At 48.7% G+C, this 14,162-nt stretch overlaps 2 protein-coding genes across 6 annotated transcripts in view; one reads left to right on the top strand and one right to left on the bottom strand.

Moving 5' to 3' along the window:
- Window positions 1–39: 39 nt before the first annotated feature.
- On the bottom strand, window positions 40–2,693 carry ADM (adrenomedullin). The gene is made up of 4 exons (XM_068685288.1): window positions 2,538–2,693; window positions 1,833–1,943; window positions 1,440–1,580; window positions 40–1,042 (listed from the first exon to the last, which is right to left on the bottom strand). The coding sequence occupies exons 2-4, from the start codon at window positions 1,928–1,930 to the stop codon at window positions 772–774; spliced, it is 510 nt and encodes a 169-aa protein (XP_068541389.1). The 5' UTR covers window positions 1,931–1,943; window positions 2,538–2,693; the 3' UTR covers window positions 40–771.
- Window positions 2,694–7,702: 5,009 nt separating this feature from the next.
- Window positions 7,703–14,162, top strand: part of SBF2 (SET binding factor 2) — a 252,394-nt gene continuing 245,934 nt past the window's right edge. For 4 of the 5 annotated variants that reach the window (XM_068685290.1, XM_068685294.1, XM_068685293.1 and 1 more), the window contains exon 1: window positions 7,704–7,906. In XM_068685290.1, the coding sequence (XP_068541391.1) occupies window positions 7,852–7,906 (55 nt within the window). In that variant the 5' untranslated portion in view covers window positions 7,704–7,851. Of the gene's footprint in view, window positions 7,907–14,162 lie in introns of all 5 variants that reach the window. The other variant, XM_068685291.1, reaches the window with a different exon arrangement.

The raw sequence follows: 14,162 nt of genomic DNA, 5'->3' as shown, positions 1-14,162 counted from the left end.
ATCTTGACCACCTGCCCCTACTAAAAACAACAGAAAAGCTTTACGTAATAGTGTTTACTTTATTTCACATATTACCCATGGAGAACAGCTGATACATTCTCTACATCTTTCACCAGTCTGGAATGCGAGATAAAAAAGGTATGGAAAAAGAGTTTAACAACGTCTGACATTCACGATATGAAAAATAGAGGGGATACAATGTTTTAAAATGCCCATATGCAATATATATATATATAAAACGTATAAAAATAAAATATATTTTCCAAAAAAAGATACAAACAGGACATGACACAGGACAATCTTAAATACCGATACGTATCTCATGATCCACACACACCGCACCGCACATAATTAACAAAAACCACGTACAATTGCACTTTTCCTCTCTGTGACGTTCAAGTATATCGCAGTCCCCGCAGGGACTAGTGAGTGTCCGATTCCCTGCCGGGTGCAGATAGCGCAGAGGGTAGAGCAGGCGGGGGCCGGCCGCCGGGCTCCCCCAGCTCCCCTCCTCGGGGCTGCCGGAGCCGTTGGGGCGCAGCCTCCCGGCGGCGAAGGCCCGGGCCCGGTCTTGGCCCCGGCGGCGAGCGCGGCCGCCGTCCGGTCCCATGCGGCAGCGGCGGGGCCTCGCAGCTCCCTGGGCGGCGCGTCCCGCCGCTCCTCGCCGCCCCCGGCCCCGGGAGGGCGCGCCGGGGTCCCGGCCGAGCGGGGGCTCTCCGCGAGTGCTCCGCGGGCCCCCGGAGTGTCCGTGCCTGAGTGCAGCCGAGGCGCTCACAGCCCCGGCGCGGGGGCGCGGGGCAGCGCCCGCAGAGTCCGGGGGGAGCGCAGGGAGCGCCGCCTGCGGCCGTAGCCCTGGGGGCTGATCTTGCTGACGGGGGCGGCGCCGTCCTTATCCTTGTCGGTCAGCTGGTAGATCTGGTGGGCCAGCTTCTGCACCGTGCACGTCCCGAAGCGGCACCCCGTGCGGATGGCTTGGAAGTGGGGGAAGCTGTTAATGCTCTGGCGGTAGCGCTTGACGCGGATGTGAGCATCCTCCCGGCTGCTGCGAGGCAGGAAGAGAGAGCAGGCGTGAGGGCGGCGCGGGGGGGCCCGAGGAGAGGGCAGGAGCCCCGCCGTGCAGCCCCCCCCGGCCCTGCCCTCCGCCGAGCGGCGGAGAGGGGCGACCCGAGCTCGCTGCCCACGGCGGGAGAGGCCCCGCCGGTTTGCGGCTGTCGCTTTATCTAGGGATCCGGAGCTCGAGTTACTATTGTATATTCGGCTTTCGCAGTAAAAGCGCGGCTATCTGCCGCCGGGGAAAGGGAGGCGGCTCCCTGAAGGAGCTGTCTCCGGGGCTCGGGGATTTGCAGCGAGGAGCCGAAACGCCCGGAAACGAGGGGACCCGGAACCTTGCTGCTGGCTCGAGCAAGCGTCGAGCCCGGCGGCTTCGAGCTGGAAGTTACCTGGGATGCGAGACGCGGGGATCCTCCTTCACGTCCTGGGGCCGCACGAGCGGCTGCACGGCCGCGGCTGCTCCCAGCGCTCGGAGCGCGCCCGAGGGCTTCACGTCCCGCTTGGCTCGGCTCAGTGCCCATTTCGTCCATCTGAAAGGAGCGCAAGGGAAGAGGACAGCCTGTTAGTGCAAGCCTGCAGGGCGGGAGCCAAACCAAACAGATTCGAGGGGCGATAATCTTTGGCAGCGCTGAGCTTTTTCGGACTTTTTTGGGGATGCTTCCTGAAAGGGCACGCGGCCCCGTGCAATTCCCGCAGGGAGTCCGGTCCCTCTGGTCGCAGCCGGAGCCCGGCGCTGGGGCGCGGAGGCTCCAAAGGGCGGCTGGGCGCGCTCCCATACTCACTTTCTTTTGAACTCTGTCGCTACGTCCACCCTTGCAGCATCCACCCCGAAGAAGGTCGCAGAGCCGAGATAGAGCAGGGCTACGTGAACCAGTTTCATTCTGGCTGAACTCCTGGTGGATAGAGAAGAGAATTTATAAGTATGTTTGCTCAGATAAGCCAAATAAGGTCTGTCCGTCTCTTTTTCTTTCGGTGCCTCGGAGAACCTCTTCCCTCGGGAGAGCCCCCAGGCTACCGGGAACTTTGTGTGCGACATGAACCAAAAGCTAGTATTTGCTCAGCAACTTATCGCAGAGTAAATAACAGAGCCTCTAAAGTTTACGTTTGTCGAGAGTTTTACTTGTAGAGGCGGATGAAAACCAGCAGGATTGCCAGAATACCCCCAGCGGCTTGCATTAGGATTCAGCAAACCCACGAGCTTAGAGGGAGCTGGCTTTCAGATGCATCGTTTCCCAGCTCCAATAAGTGTTTTGCTGCCTGGAAGTTTATCCCCGATAGCTCATCTTCTCACTTCACACGCAGAAGTGGCTAATTCTGGACCTTATGTTGTAAACTGCAGCTGATGCCAAGAGCCAGTGCAAGGCTCTGCAGCATAAGTTCAAGCTCTTCAAAACAGCCCAGATTTAGCAGATTTCCACTTCCTCTCCACCACCCCTGCATATTTTTTTTTTTTTTAAGGAAAACAACAACAACAAAAAACTTCTTACCTGACAGTGAGGCTAATCCACTGAGACAAACGTTCTTGCAGTAACGATCCGAACTCGCAGGGTTTCCTGAGGAGCGAGAGCTCTGTCTTTGTGTGTCTGGAGCAACCACTGCCGAGCTGCGCTCCACCGCTCCCTTTTATAGCGCAGCGCGGGGGAAGTGGGTGGACCTTGGCGTGCCTGCCTGGGCGATTTCTCTTTGACACTTACCCCCACCCCCACATCCCAGGCACTGCTTAATCGGTCTAGCATGGACTGGGGGCAACCCATCCTGGGGGAAAAATTGGAGGATTCATGTAAATTATCTTCAACATCCCCCCCCCCCCCCATGGTACTTCATGAATTATAACGACGGCTTTTAGGTGTGGAATCCGAGTCCTGGCATAATTTACAAAAGCTGCTAAGCCCCTCGTTCTGTTTTGCTGGGGACAGTGTTTTTAACTGCCCGTATAGTGCAGAAGTAAGTTTGTACGGTCTGTGTCATAATTCCTCCTTTCGGGCACATTAACCTCAGGTGGGGGGAAGCAGGAGCGTAGGAACCGGACCCGATCGGTTTCAAGATCCACGCAAATCCATCAAACAGCAAGGTTTCACAAATAAACCCATATTTGGACAACGTGAATTGTCATGAGTAACTATAATGAATGTCAGCCTTCTTTACATAAGCTAAGAGGTGACAAATCAGCCGTCATTAATATTTGTGACTCAACGTAGGTGCATTTTTCATCTAATAAAGTGTTCTTGAGGTACTTGATCCCTTCAAATCAATCGGTTCCAATGGGTTTGGAAGGCGAAGGTAGGGGCGCACGGTGTGCCCTGGGCCGAGGAGAGCGGTGCCCGTGCCTCCAACACGGGGCACCTGAGGTGCTCCAGGGAAGCCGTGCGCGGCTCGCCGGGTGCCGCAGCCCGGTGTACGTGCCTGCCCTTAGCTCAGCGCCCGAACGCCTGCAGGATCGGGGGCTCTAACAGCATTCTCCTGGCTGCCCGGAGCCAAACCCTGTTGTTTTTGCAGCCCGTATCATCTGCGCCCTGTGGCGCTTCGGCCCCGCGGAGCTCTCGGGGGCAGCGCCCCTCGCCCCGCGCCTGGCCGGAGGAGCCGGAGCCGGCCCCGGGCAGCGTGTGCCGGGTGCTTCGCCCGCATCTGGCCGCGAGCGGTGTTTCAGAGAGAGGTGAGCTACGTGCCCGTGACTCTGCCCGGCTAGGTAGCCGCGCTCCCTGCTACACCCCGCAGAGGTATGTGCGAGGGGATGACTGACACTTTCCTACATGCGGCTCACTCCGGGGCAGCCGCCGCCTCCCTCGCCAGCAGCGGCCGGGCCCCCGGGGGCTCCCGGCTCCGCTCCCCCCGCCACCGGGGCAAGCCGGTGGCAGCGGCTCGCCCTGCCCGCTGCCGCCCCGGAGGGGCAGCGCACGGCCGGCGGCCACCCCGCACCCCCGCCCCGTTTCCCCGGCCGTGAGCTGGCCGCCGGGACAAGCCCGGATTCGCTCCTGAGCCGCACCTGCCCGGCCGGAGCACGGGGCGGGAGGCGGCTGCGGGAGCCGGGCAGCCCCGGGCTCTGCCTCGTCCCCTCGGCCCCGGCTCGAGTGGTCCCGCGGAGCCGTAGCCCTGCTGCCCTCCCCGCGGGCCGTGCTCGGCCTTCCGAGACCTCCCGAGGCAGCTCAGGCTGGAGGGAGTCCGCACGTTCCCTTGGTCAGCAGAAGCTGAAACTGAATCTAACTTCTCTGAATGAGAAGGCAGGATTTGGTGTCCCGGGCATTGCTTTGATTTAATTTAGATCTCTTGTTCCAGTAAAAAATCCCACACTTCCCAAAATGCTGGAAAATCCCTCATTAGAATCCTTGGCCAAAAGGGAAGTGCATTTTGTATACTCTTAGGCAAACAATGCAGAAAGAATCCTACATTGGTTTAGGAGTAATAATAATATTAAGACAAGTCACATGTGAGTGCCATGCTGAATACAATGGCCATTTTAGTGACACAAAATTAGCTCATTCAGCTTTGCGTGCAGGCAAACTTTGGCACATAAATGATCAGGCAAGATGCAGTTTGTTGCTGACGTGATTTGTGAAAGGGCTTCAGCAGGTAAAGCTGGTTTCAAATCTAACACAAAACATCACATTCTCAGTCCAGATGCTTGTTTTGTTCTTCCTCAGCATTTGCATTCCTATGCAGCTTGAAAATGAGCAATAGGCACTGAATTTGTGCGATGAGGTAGTAACAAGTTCTGCTTCATAAAAATTACTTTGTAAATAGCTATTTACATCCCCCCCCCCCCAAAAAAAAAAAAAAAAAAAAAAAAAGATACAGAGTGTTCTGTGGACTTTTTTTGGCAAAGTATTATTCTGAGGCAATGCCACACAGTTCTGCAAGACTGGACTCTCCTCAAGAAGTGTAGGCTCTCCTGTGGGTGCTACCTCATCCATCACAGAGCAGTTGGCCTGGAGAAACATCCGGCTCTTGTACTTGTTTACTGATTATCTTGGGCATGTCATTCAACCTCTCAGTATTGCTGTATGTACAGAAAATTTTACAACATCTATCTAGCAGGGAGATTGTGAGGAACTCCCTGCTGTTTTGTGCTCTTTTGCACAGTATTTTATTCAGGTGAAGTTTTATTCCAGAAGCAAAGGTCTTAACACCTGTAGGCATCGATGGCAAATAAGTTTGAGGCAAATATTCAGTGTTGATTATGCAATAAACTTGTTATTTGAAGGCAGTGGGAGTGCTTTTGCATATTTCATTCCAGGTTGATACAAACTTTACTGAGTTAATATACGATGAGTGTGAATATACTTGATTGTACTTCAGGCTGTATAAAATCAGCACAAAGATGATACAAGCAGAAGAAAGACACCCTATGAAGCACATAAAATCCTTGTCAAGCTCCACAGAGAAAAGCCTCACTGTTGGTGCATGCACTCAGACAGCTGTATTGTGCCAACGGTACAGTGACAAGGGACAATTCCATCTCCAGTGGTCCGACTGGATAGGGGATGGTTTCAGTGTGCCTCGTGTCTGGTAGGTTTGAGTATACCAAACAAAACCTCCTCGGGGAGGGAGATGCATATTGGTAGAGAAAAACTGCTCAGGGTCATGGCTGCTTTCCTCTTCTGGTAAGGGGTGTCACTAAACTGGTGGGTGACACTGGATTAAGGGACTGCAGGCTGAATGTGACCTACATATTTGCCGAAGGAGAAGTTAACTGTACAAGCTGCTGGGAACCTTCACATTTTTTTTGTGCTAAGCACATGGTCTGAGTGCGGTGACATTATCCCTTGTATGCTTTCTGTCTCCCGGGGTGGGGGGGGGACACACTGCCCACAGTTCTTGCCCAGGTCCTGCTGGAGACCTAGGCCTTGGTGTTCACCCACAGCTGCTGCTCTAGGAACCCCTTCATGGCCTGGTAGCAGCCAAGCTACTCTGCTGGAACAGAGGGAATTTTATTTTTGGTGGTCTGGATGAAAGTTCAGTTTACTTTGCCTTAGACTTTAGGCGAGCAAACAACGTCTGCTCCACTTCCTCGTTTGTCCTATAAGAATATTAGATTACTCGCTACCAAAGGGAAGTTAAGGAAGTAAGTTACGGCTGACTGAATCCTTTTGGTCCATGCAGGTACGCAGCCAAACAGCTGTGTTGGAGCCCAGATGAATGGTGCCCTTCCTGTCACATGAGTACCTAAGACGTGCCACTTCTTATGACCTGCTTTATAGACTAACCAGGCTTTGGTTGTATTGGTCTAGATGGAAGAAGGAACAAGGCTGTATGTAATGTGGGCGCTAGTACTACTGGGGACTCAATAAGTCATATTTTCCTCTTGATCTAGCATTTGTTAATACCCTGGGAAAAGTGTTAGGTGGTATTCTCCTGCCAGAGGTGCTGGCTTAAAAGAGAAGTGAGACTTAAGTACTGAGATTTGTCATCGCATATCGAACTGTTTTATGAGTGCAGATATGATAACGCTAAGGTTCTGTTTGAGCTCCAAATTAGGTAATTTCTTAGTGTCTCTAAGCTTTCTCTCCAGGTTTAGCTACACACATTATCCTGTGCTTTCATAAACTGTTGCATGTCCTGGCTTTGTGCTGTTGAACAGCTGCAGTGTCCACCCCTAGGAGTTATGGCGCTGAGCCTTATCCTTGTCCACTTCACCAGCAATATGTGGCTTCGTTAGGCTTTGCATTCCTTTTTTGCTACTTCAGAAATGCTTTAATCAAAAAACTCAGTGTTTTGAAAGCAGCTTTGTGGGTTTCAGTCATTAAAGCCTACAGGATCACGGTCCAAAAAGCCTATGCATGATTTAAGAAAGGCATTCCTTCTAGCTCCTGCTGAATATAGGAAGTGACTGACCCCACGGTGTGTGTCTCTCGAAAAGTATTCCCAATTTTTTCGATGTATACGTATGTTATTTCCAAAGTTAACAAGCAGTTTATTAAACCTTAGGTCTTCCTACGTGGTGTTTGACTTCAAAACAGTTAAGCCATGAAGCTGATTGCTGGAAGGAGATTTTGACTGCAGCCCTTCCGTGAGAAGGGACGAGCAAGAGCATTGCAATTGATTCTCGAAGCTTCCCGGCTAATTTGCCTCCGGGTTATCAGCAAGACATGGCATTGCTGTGCCTCAGCTAAGTAGGAGGTGTAAGGATTGCACGCTGGGAACAGAAATGTCTGTGTGCAGCGGCCAGTGCCTAACTGCCGGCTCCTGCTGCATGGCGGCTGGGCAGGAGCAGCCCCGGTGCTTGCCGAACTCCCTCATGCGCCGCGGCTGCTGCAGCTCCTCGCGGTGTGCCCGATGCCCTCCGTGTTGTTTGTTCTCGCCGTGCTGTCACACAGGACGCCCACGGACGCTTATCACAGCGCTCTGGCTCAGCAGCCAGCCGAGCGCCGCACCGGCAGACACCCCGCTTACCAGCCGCACGCCCGTTACGAGCAAGCAGCGCCACCTCTCCCCTCAGACCCCCGCACTGACGGGGCGGCCGTTGGGGCCGTTAGCGCCCGGCCGTTGGGGCCGTTGGGGCCGTTAGCGCCCGGCCGCAGCCTCTCGGAGCCCCCCCCCCCCCCGCCTCAGGGCGCCCCCCTCCCGGCCGGCCGGGCCCGGGTCCGCCGCGTGCCGCCGGCGCTGCCGCAGCCCACGCCCAGCCCGGCGGGGTCACGGCGCAGCGGGCTCGGCGGCGCGCAGGCGCACAGCGCGCCCGCGCCTCCAACATGGCCGAGGCGGTGCCGCCGGCCCCGCGGCGGGGAGGATGCTGAGCCCCCGCCAGCCGCCGCCAGCCGCCGCCGCCGCCGCACGGGTGGCGAGGCCCGGGACGGGCCGCCCGCAGCCATGGCCAGGCTGGCCGACTACTTCATCGTGGTGGGCTATGACCACGAGAAGACAGGTAGGTGTGGCTGCCGCGGGGCCGCTCCGCCGCCCCGGCCTCTTCCCCCCTCCCCTCGTCCTGCCCGGCCCCGGCCCCCGCCCGCCTCCGGCCGGGCCGCGGGAGGAGGAGACTGGCGGCGAGCGGGGAGCCCGCGGGCGGCGGCGCCGGCCTCAGCCTCAGCCTCCCCCCGCCGGGGGCACGGCGGGCCCGGCCACCGCCTCAGCACACCTGGGCGGCCCCGGGGACCCGCCCCGCAGCCGGCGGCCCCTGCCGCGGGGCCAGCGGGAGCGCCCCTGTCCCGAGGGAGCCCCGCAGGGAGCGGCGGTGCCGGCGGCCGGCCCTCCGCGGCCGATGGGCAGAGGCCGGGGAGCGCTGGGCGGCCGGCAGCCTCTTCAGGAACGGCTTTTTTCTCTTTATTTTGTGTGCTCAGAAGGAAAGCGGTGCTGTCTCTTATCATTTTGCGGGTAACGAGGCTGGTTTCAGTTGGGTAATCTCTTTGGGTAATGCCGCGCTGCTTCGCTGAACAAACCCCAAATCAGGATGGGAACTGATTTGCAAACGAACTGATTGCCCACTGAGCCGTGCGTGTGCTGGGTGCTTCAGGGTGCTCCTTTGGATGTATGGTGTCAATAAAAGAGTATTCTAAACAGTTGAACGTCCCTCAATTTATTTGGCTGTACGTAAAACAAACAACACTCAAGTTTGTTACTCCGAGTTATTCTTTGAAGTGGCAATTGCTTGGAGGCTGCATTTGTTCATTGTAAAATATTAGGTAATAAGCCATTAGAATAAGATCTCTATTTTTCAGAAAGATAACTTTCAGAGAGATTATGGTATCCGCGTATTTAAAGATATATTAGCCCACAGAGTTGTACCAAGCTTCTCCAGGATTTTACCATACCAGTATTATTACAGTAATTCTGGTGCGGTTCCCCCTCCGCTCACTTTAAATAGACTTGTCCTGACAGTAGCGGCAAAATTATAAGACATTTGAAATGGAGAACACTTTGAAAAAAAGTCTTTCCACTCTCCTGTTTGGAACATTTTGCCCTGCAATATCAGAGAGCCCAAGTCAAAACAAAGGAACGAAAAATCCAGGAGGAGGCAAAGCAAAGCAGACTGCTTTCTCAAAGGTTATGATCCGTCTGACACAGCCACTGTGTGAAATAAAATTGCAGATTGTATTGGAAAGCTTTATGCTGGCAAAATGTCTTCATCTGTAGTATTAAAACACGTGTTTAGCTTCCTGTACGTAAATTGTCTTGTTCAGTTTAGTGGAATTGCTTGTATGTATGAAGTTGAGCAGATCCATAAATAAGTCCAGAATCAGAACCTTAATTTTTAAAGGTCATGCCCAGAAAGCAACTATTTAGACTTCATTACTTAAATTACTTCTTGCTACTTTAATGCTTCATAATAAAATTGTTTGAAGAAACAGCATTCTGTTGGAGACTAGGCATGCATTGTTTTCCAAATTCCTTTACCCCCACATGCAGTCCCATAACACGCGGAGTACTGACCTTTCTTTTTCTTGTAAAGTCATAGCTTACTTGATGTGTTTATGCTTCCTTCTAGATGAAAAAGCAGGAGCATATGTTTCTGGGACTGTGGACTTATTACCTGTGAATCTTTTAGGTTTTTAATTACGTTATCTCTTTTTTTTTTTTTCTTCCCACCTTCAACGGTGTTCTGGCTTGGTTTAAATGCATTTGATTTTAATTTGGAGTGTAATCATATTTTGTACTGTTTTTCAAGGATAAGGTATGGGATATCTTTGTATAAACAAGCAAACAAAAATCCTGTAACCTTCCCCTTCTTCCCCAACCTGTATGTCAGCAACAGTTTGAATAATGTGCACTTGAAGTTAGTAAGAAAAGATGTTTATATTAATGACTGCTATCCCCCAAAAGCTCTCGTGCCTCTTCTATCTCTTTCTATAGTAGCCATCATCTGTCCCGACTTAGATGGGTTAAATGGATTTATTTACACATGCCAATATCTGCAGTATATTGAAAATGTGGCGAAGATGTTGCTTTCTTGTTAGTCTAGCAAACCATATTTCCTAGTTTATCAGATTATGTAGCTTTATTTAAAAAAACATTCACTATAAGTATCTAAAATTATGCATTTATGCTCCTGTGCAATCTGGGAGTGAGGTTCTAGATTTTCCTGTAGTGGAAAAACTTTGATGTTAAAAGTTTTTATCCAAAATGATGGGAGAATGTCTTTCTTGTCCTCAAATAAACCAAAGAGAGCATCCTTTGAGGATCTGTATCTCGAACATTCCAAAATTCATTTCTGTTACAGCCTGGGTCTGTGTAAATTGCTGTTAGTGCAGTCCTTGTGGCCATCCCTGTTATGTTAAGTCTTCCTTTCCCTTGCACTAACACTGCTGGTGGACCTTCTGATGGCCCACTCTAGGATGCTGACCTGTCAGAAAGACCCTTCTTGCTGACTAATTTGTCTATGTGACTTATTTTAATTTTCTTTCTGAGTTAGTTTTCTGCTCATTTGTCAAACAGTTTACTTACCAGGGTATCAGATGAGCGCAGGATCAGCTTAAAGGAGGAGCAGGAGCATAAGTCTCTGCAGCCTGAATTTGTTTCAGCTTGAATCATCCTAGAGCCCTGAGCACAAAGCTTTTCATCAGGTGCCTCCGTCTCCTTTGTACTTTGGGAGAAGTAACGGGTGCCTAAAAGTAGATCATAGAACAGGCGGTTTATTTATGCCTGGCAAGATGAGCGGAGAATGAGCGTTGCCATTGATTGCTTAGGTGTCAGCAGGCTTTCAGGCACCTAGGAAGTTAAGAAAAAATCTTTGTGTTTTAATGGATGATCTCATTCACCTAGCTTTTTATCTATTTCAGACACAGTTGACTATATCTCTGTTTAAAAACTACTTTGTCCATACCTTTCCCCATGAAAATGAACTTAAATTTATCACAGTTACTGCTACTATGTATTTTAAAACTGATTTTGGGCCACTACAGAAAATCATGGTAGTGGTAGTTCCTGCTGGAATTTTGTGTTTGTTCCTTGGCAGAGGTGGAGAAACCAGACTTAATAAATGTTCCCTGCTTGTTTTAACAGTGGAAATGTGAAGGATTTTGGTGATACACCAAGGTTGATTGCTTTACTGTGTTTATTTTGCGTTCACCTGGACCTTTACTAAGGGAGATAACATTTTTCTCCAACATATCAGTGCAATATAAAGCTGTTACGTCACTTGCTGCAAAAGGCATTTACAGAAGGCTCTTTTAAGGGAACAGACGTGCTAGAAAATGGAGGCTTCATGTTAAAAGCAGGACAAAATCCCACAAGACCCTACTGTATAGCCACTTTGTTTTTCCTTCAATTTTGAAGTGTACTTGATGCGTTGCACCAAAAGTTTCCATTTAAGATGTTTGAAAAATGGAATGTGGATGAGATTTAGGAAGAACACAGATGTTTGCAAAGATCACAGAAGGCCATGAGAAAATGCCTTTTTTGTTTGGTTTGGTTTGTTTTTTGCCGGTACAAACTATAATCATAAATTTATCACTTGAATTTCCACATGGTGGCACATGAAAAAAGTAAGAGACAACATTTTGTATCTTTCTTATCTCACAAACTGAAAGGTAGGGTTAGTGAAGAGAGAACTAAATACTGGATTTGTTTATTCTGCCCACGCCCCCATAATGGTCTTGCTATAGGATGCTGTTGTGCACACACCTGTGAGAGGGAGAGAATGTTTGCTGTGAGACTTCTCTGCTGTAAGAAGACAGACTTTTTTTTTTATGTTCTTCCTTGTTGTGTGTAGTTGTAATGCGTATGGCAGAAGGTGTAAGGCTTATAACAGTTTTATAGCAGTTTCATTTGACTGTTGTCATAACTGATAAATGCTGATACAACGTGTAGGCTCTGTTGTGGTTGTTTCTGTTCTGATTTTTATCAGCTTCTTTTCTGGGAAGCCTTTCTTGTCTAAGCTGTTTCATATCCTAATGGGTTTTGAAATTAGATAAGTGATTACTGATAGAGTGGGAGAAATTCCTAAATGCAATTGTCTGATACTGTTGTTTTTTTTTTTTTTTCCCCTGTGGGCAGATTTTGCCTGTGAAGAAGTATTATTTTCATTTTGGGGGTTAAATAGCATATAATATGATGAAAAGATTTTTTTTTTTTTTTTTTTTGGGGGGGGGGAGGGGGTGTTATATTTATTGTGTATTCCTAGTTGGGCATTCCACTGGGCTAGCACATATATAAGGAATGGGCGAGTTCTTGGTGTCTTTAATATGCAATTTTTGTAAAATAGAACAAGTAGAAAAATGAGAGTATCAAGTAGTTACTTCAGTGGTTTTCTTACCTGTGCTGGAGCTTAATTTGATTCAAGTGGGATCTAGATCTAACACGCAAATATCAAAGTGAAAAAGACCGTAAAAACTTGTGGCAAAAGGAAGAATCTTTCTTGGAACTGTAGTTTAGTGAAGCATCAGCAGTAGCATCAGAACTGAATCAGAATGCAGATATGTAAGTATCTGCGCTTTGGCAGGAGATTACTGTGGCTGGGTATGGTGACTGAAGAAGAGCATGGGTGCCCTAAACATTTTCCAAGCAAATGAGTTGCTCTAATGTAGGAAGTTGTATCTTGTAGCCTTGTTCTTGCTTCGGTTAGTCTTTTGATACAACAGTCTCCATCATACCCCACAGAAACAGAAAAACAGAATGAGAGAAGAACATTTTTGTTGCCTTTTTTTTTTTCTTGTAAAATAAGGCTAGCTTGAAAAGCTACTTTGAGGAAAAAAAAAAAAAAAAACAACAGTATTTTTTCTGTTAGCATTTCTTCCTTGAATGTATCCAGGCTATAGATTCTAATATGTAATGTTGACAAAAAACAAACAGAAAAAAACTACTGTTGTTTTGATTTATTGATTCATTAACATTTCAGGAAAAAAAGCTTGACAGAGTTCAGTTTAATTTTTCTTTCCTGCAAGTGTCTGTTACTGAATCTCTCTGAAGAAATTGTATTTGAAACTCTCTGCTCACTTGGTCTTGCCTTCCTAGAAGCAGTAGCAATATTTTTTTTTTTGTTTGCGTTTTCATTTAAACTGAGACATTCACGAGGCTTGAATGTTTATGGTGCAAGCTATCTTAATTTCACCTAAAACATAGGGACACGGATTTTCTTGAGGGAAGTAACATTTCTTGTCTTTGGGGAGGTTTCAAGGCTAAACTGCAATAAAGAATCTCTCTCCCCTTTTCTGTCCTGGATTAATGTTGTGGATTACCTAACAAAAAGACACTTTTCATGCAGCATGTTCATGAAAAACAGTGTGTTATGCAAGCCTGAATACTGTTTAAGCACTCGCCTTCTATAACTGCAAGCATATTTTTCAGTGGGGGACAATGAGAGTGGCATTTAACTCCTACAGCGTCGCAAACATAACAGCCTTATCTTGCAATACTGAGGAAGATAATTATTCTGCTGTGGTAGTTCACTGACATGAATTTAAAACACCAACCACCTCCTGAGCTACTGGTACTTACGAAGTGAAAAACAAAGGAAAACCACAGTCACTGTGGAATCATTTACATGTGGAACAGTAGATGCACTGTTCAACCTTAATAAACATCAGTGTAAGTTGCATCTTACAGATATACACTGGTAATTAGGAAGCTCTCCCTTCTTTTCATCTGTTCTTTTCCTGCTTTGCAGTAACATGGGATCTTGTAGCTCATTGTTTATATAGCGAAAAGAATTATTTCTACTAATGAACTCTGTTGAAGCATTTTCTTCAGTTTGGTGTTTTGGGGCTTGTATTCCACTTAAATGTATTTGTTGAAATAAATGATTCCTTTGGTGTCAGTGGTATATTCTGAAGGCAAAGACGACCCAAATAGCATTGATTTGAATTTGACAGCTAAATCCCTGCTCATTGAGCCAACAAGATACTTGTCATTGCTATCTGTTAGTGACATGATTTCACATCTCTGATGTTAACAGTTCTCAATTCTCTAATTTTTCACAAATGATATGATCTGAAATGATGAAATCAATTAACACAGTTTCACTTTGTTTGCTTTGTAGTACTCTTGGGCTCAAGGTAATGCAACTGATCTATTAAACTGGACATAGGTGACGTGCTTAGCACTGCAACCAGGACCAGTAGTTGGTAGTAGTACACACAGGTTTTGTGTAGCTGAGGTAGATGAATGCTAATATACAGCAAGTATAAAATTGTCATAATTCTGGATGCAAATTCACGACAGCTGTATATGAAAGCACATTGGATTCTGGA

Source organism: Anas acuta, chromosome 5 (genome assembly GCF_963932015.1).
Source record: "Anas acuta chromosome 5, bAnaAcu1.1, whole genome shotgun sequence".
NCBI classification, from domain to species: Eukaryota; Metazoa; Chordata; class Aves; order Anseriformes; family Anatidae; genus Anas; species Anas acuta.
This window is presented reverse-complemented; position numbering and strand designations above follow the sequence as displayed.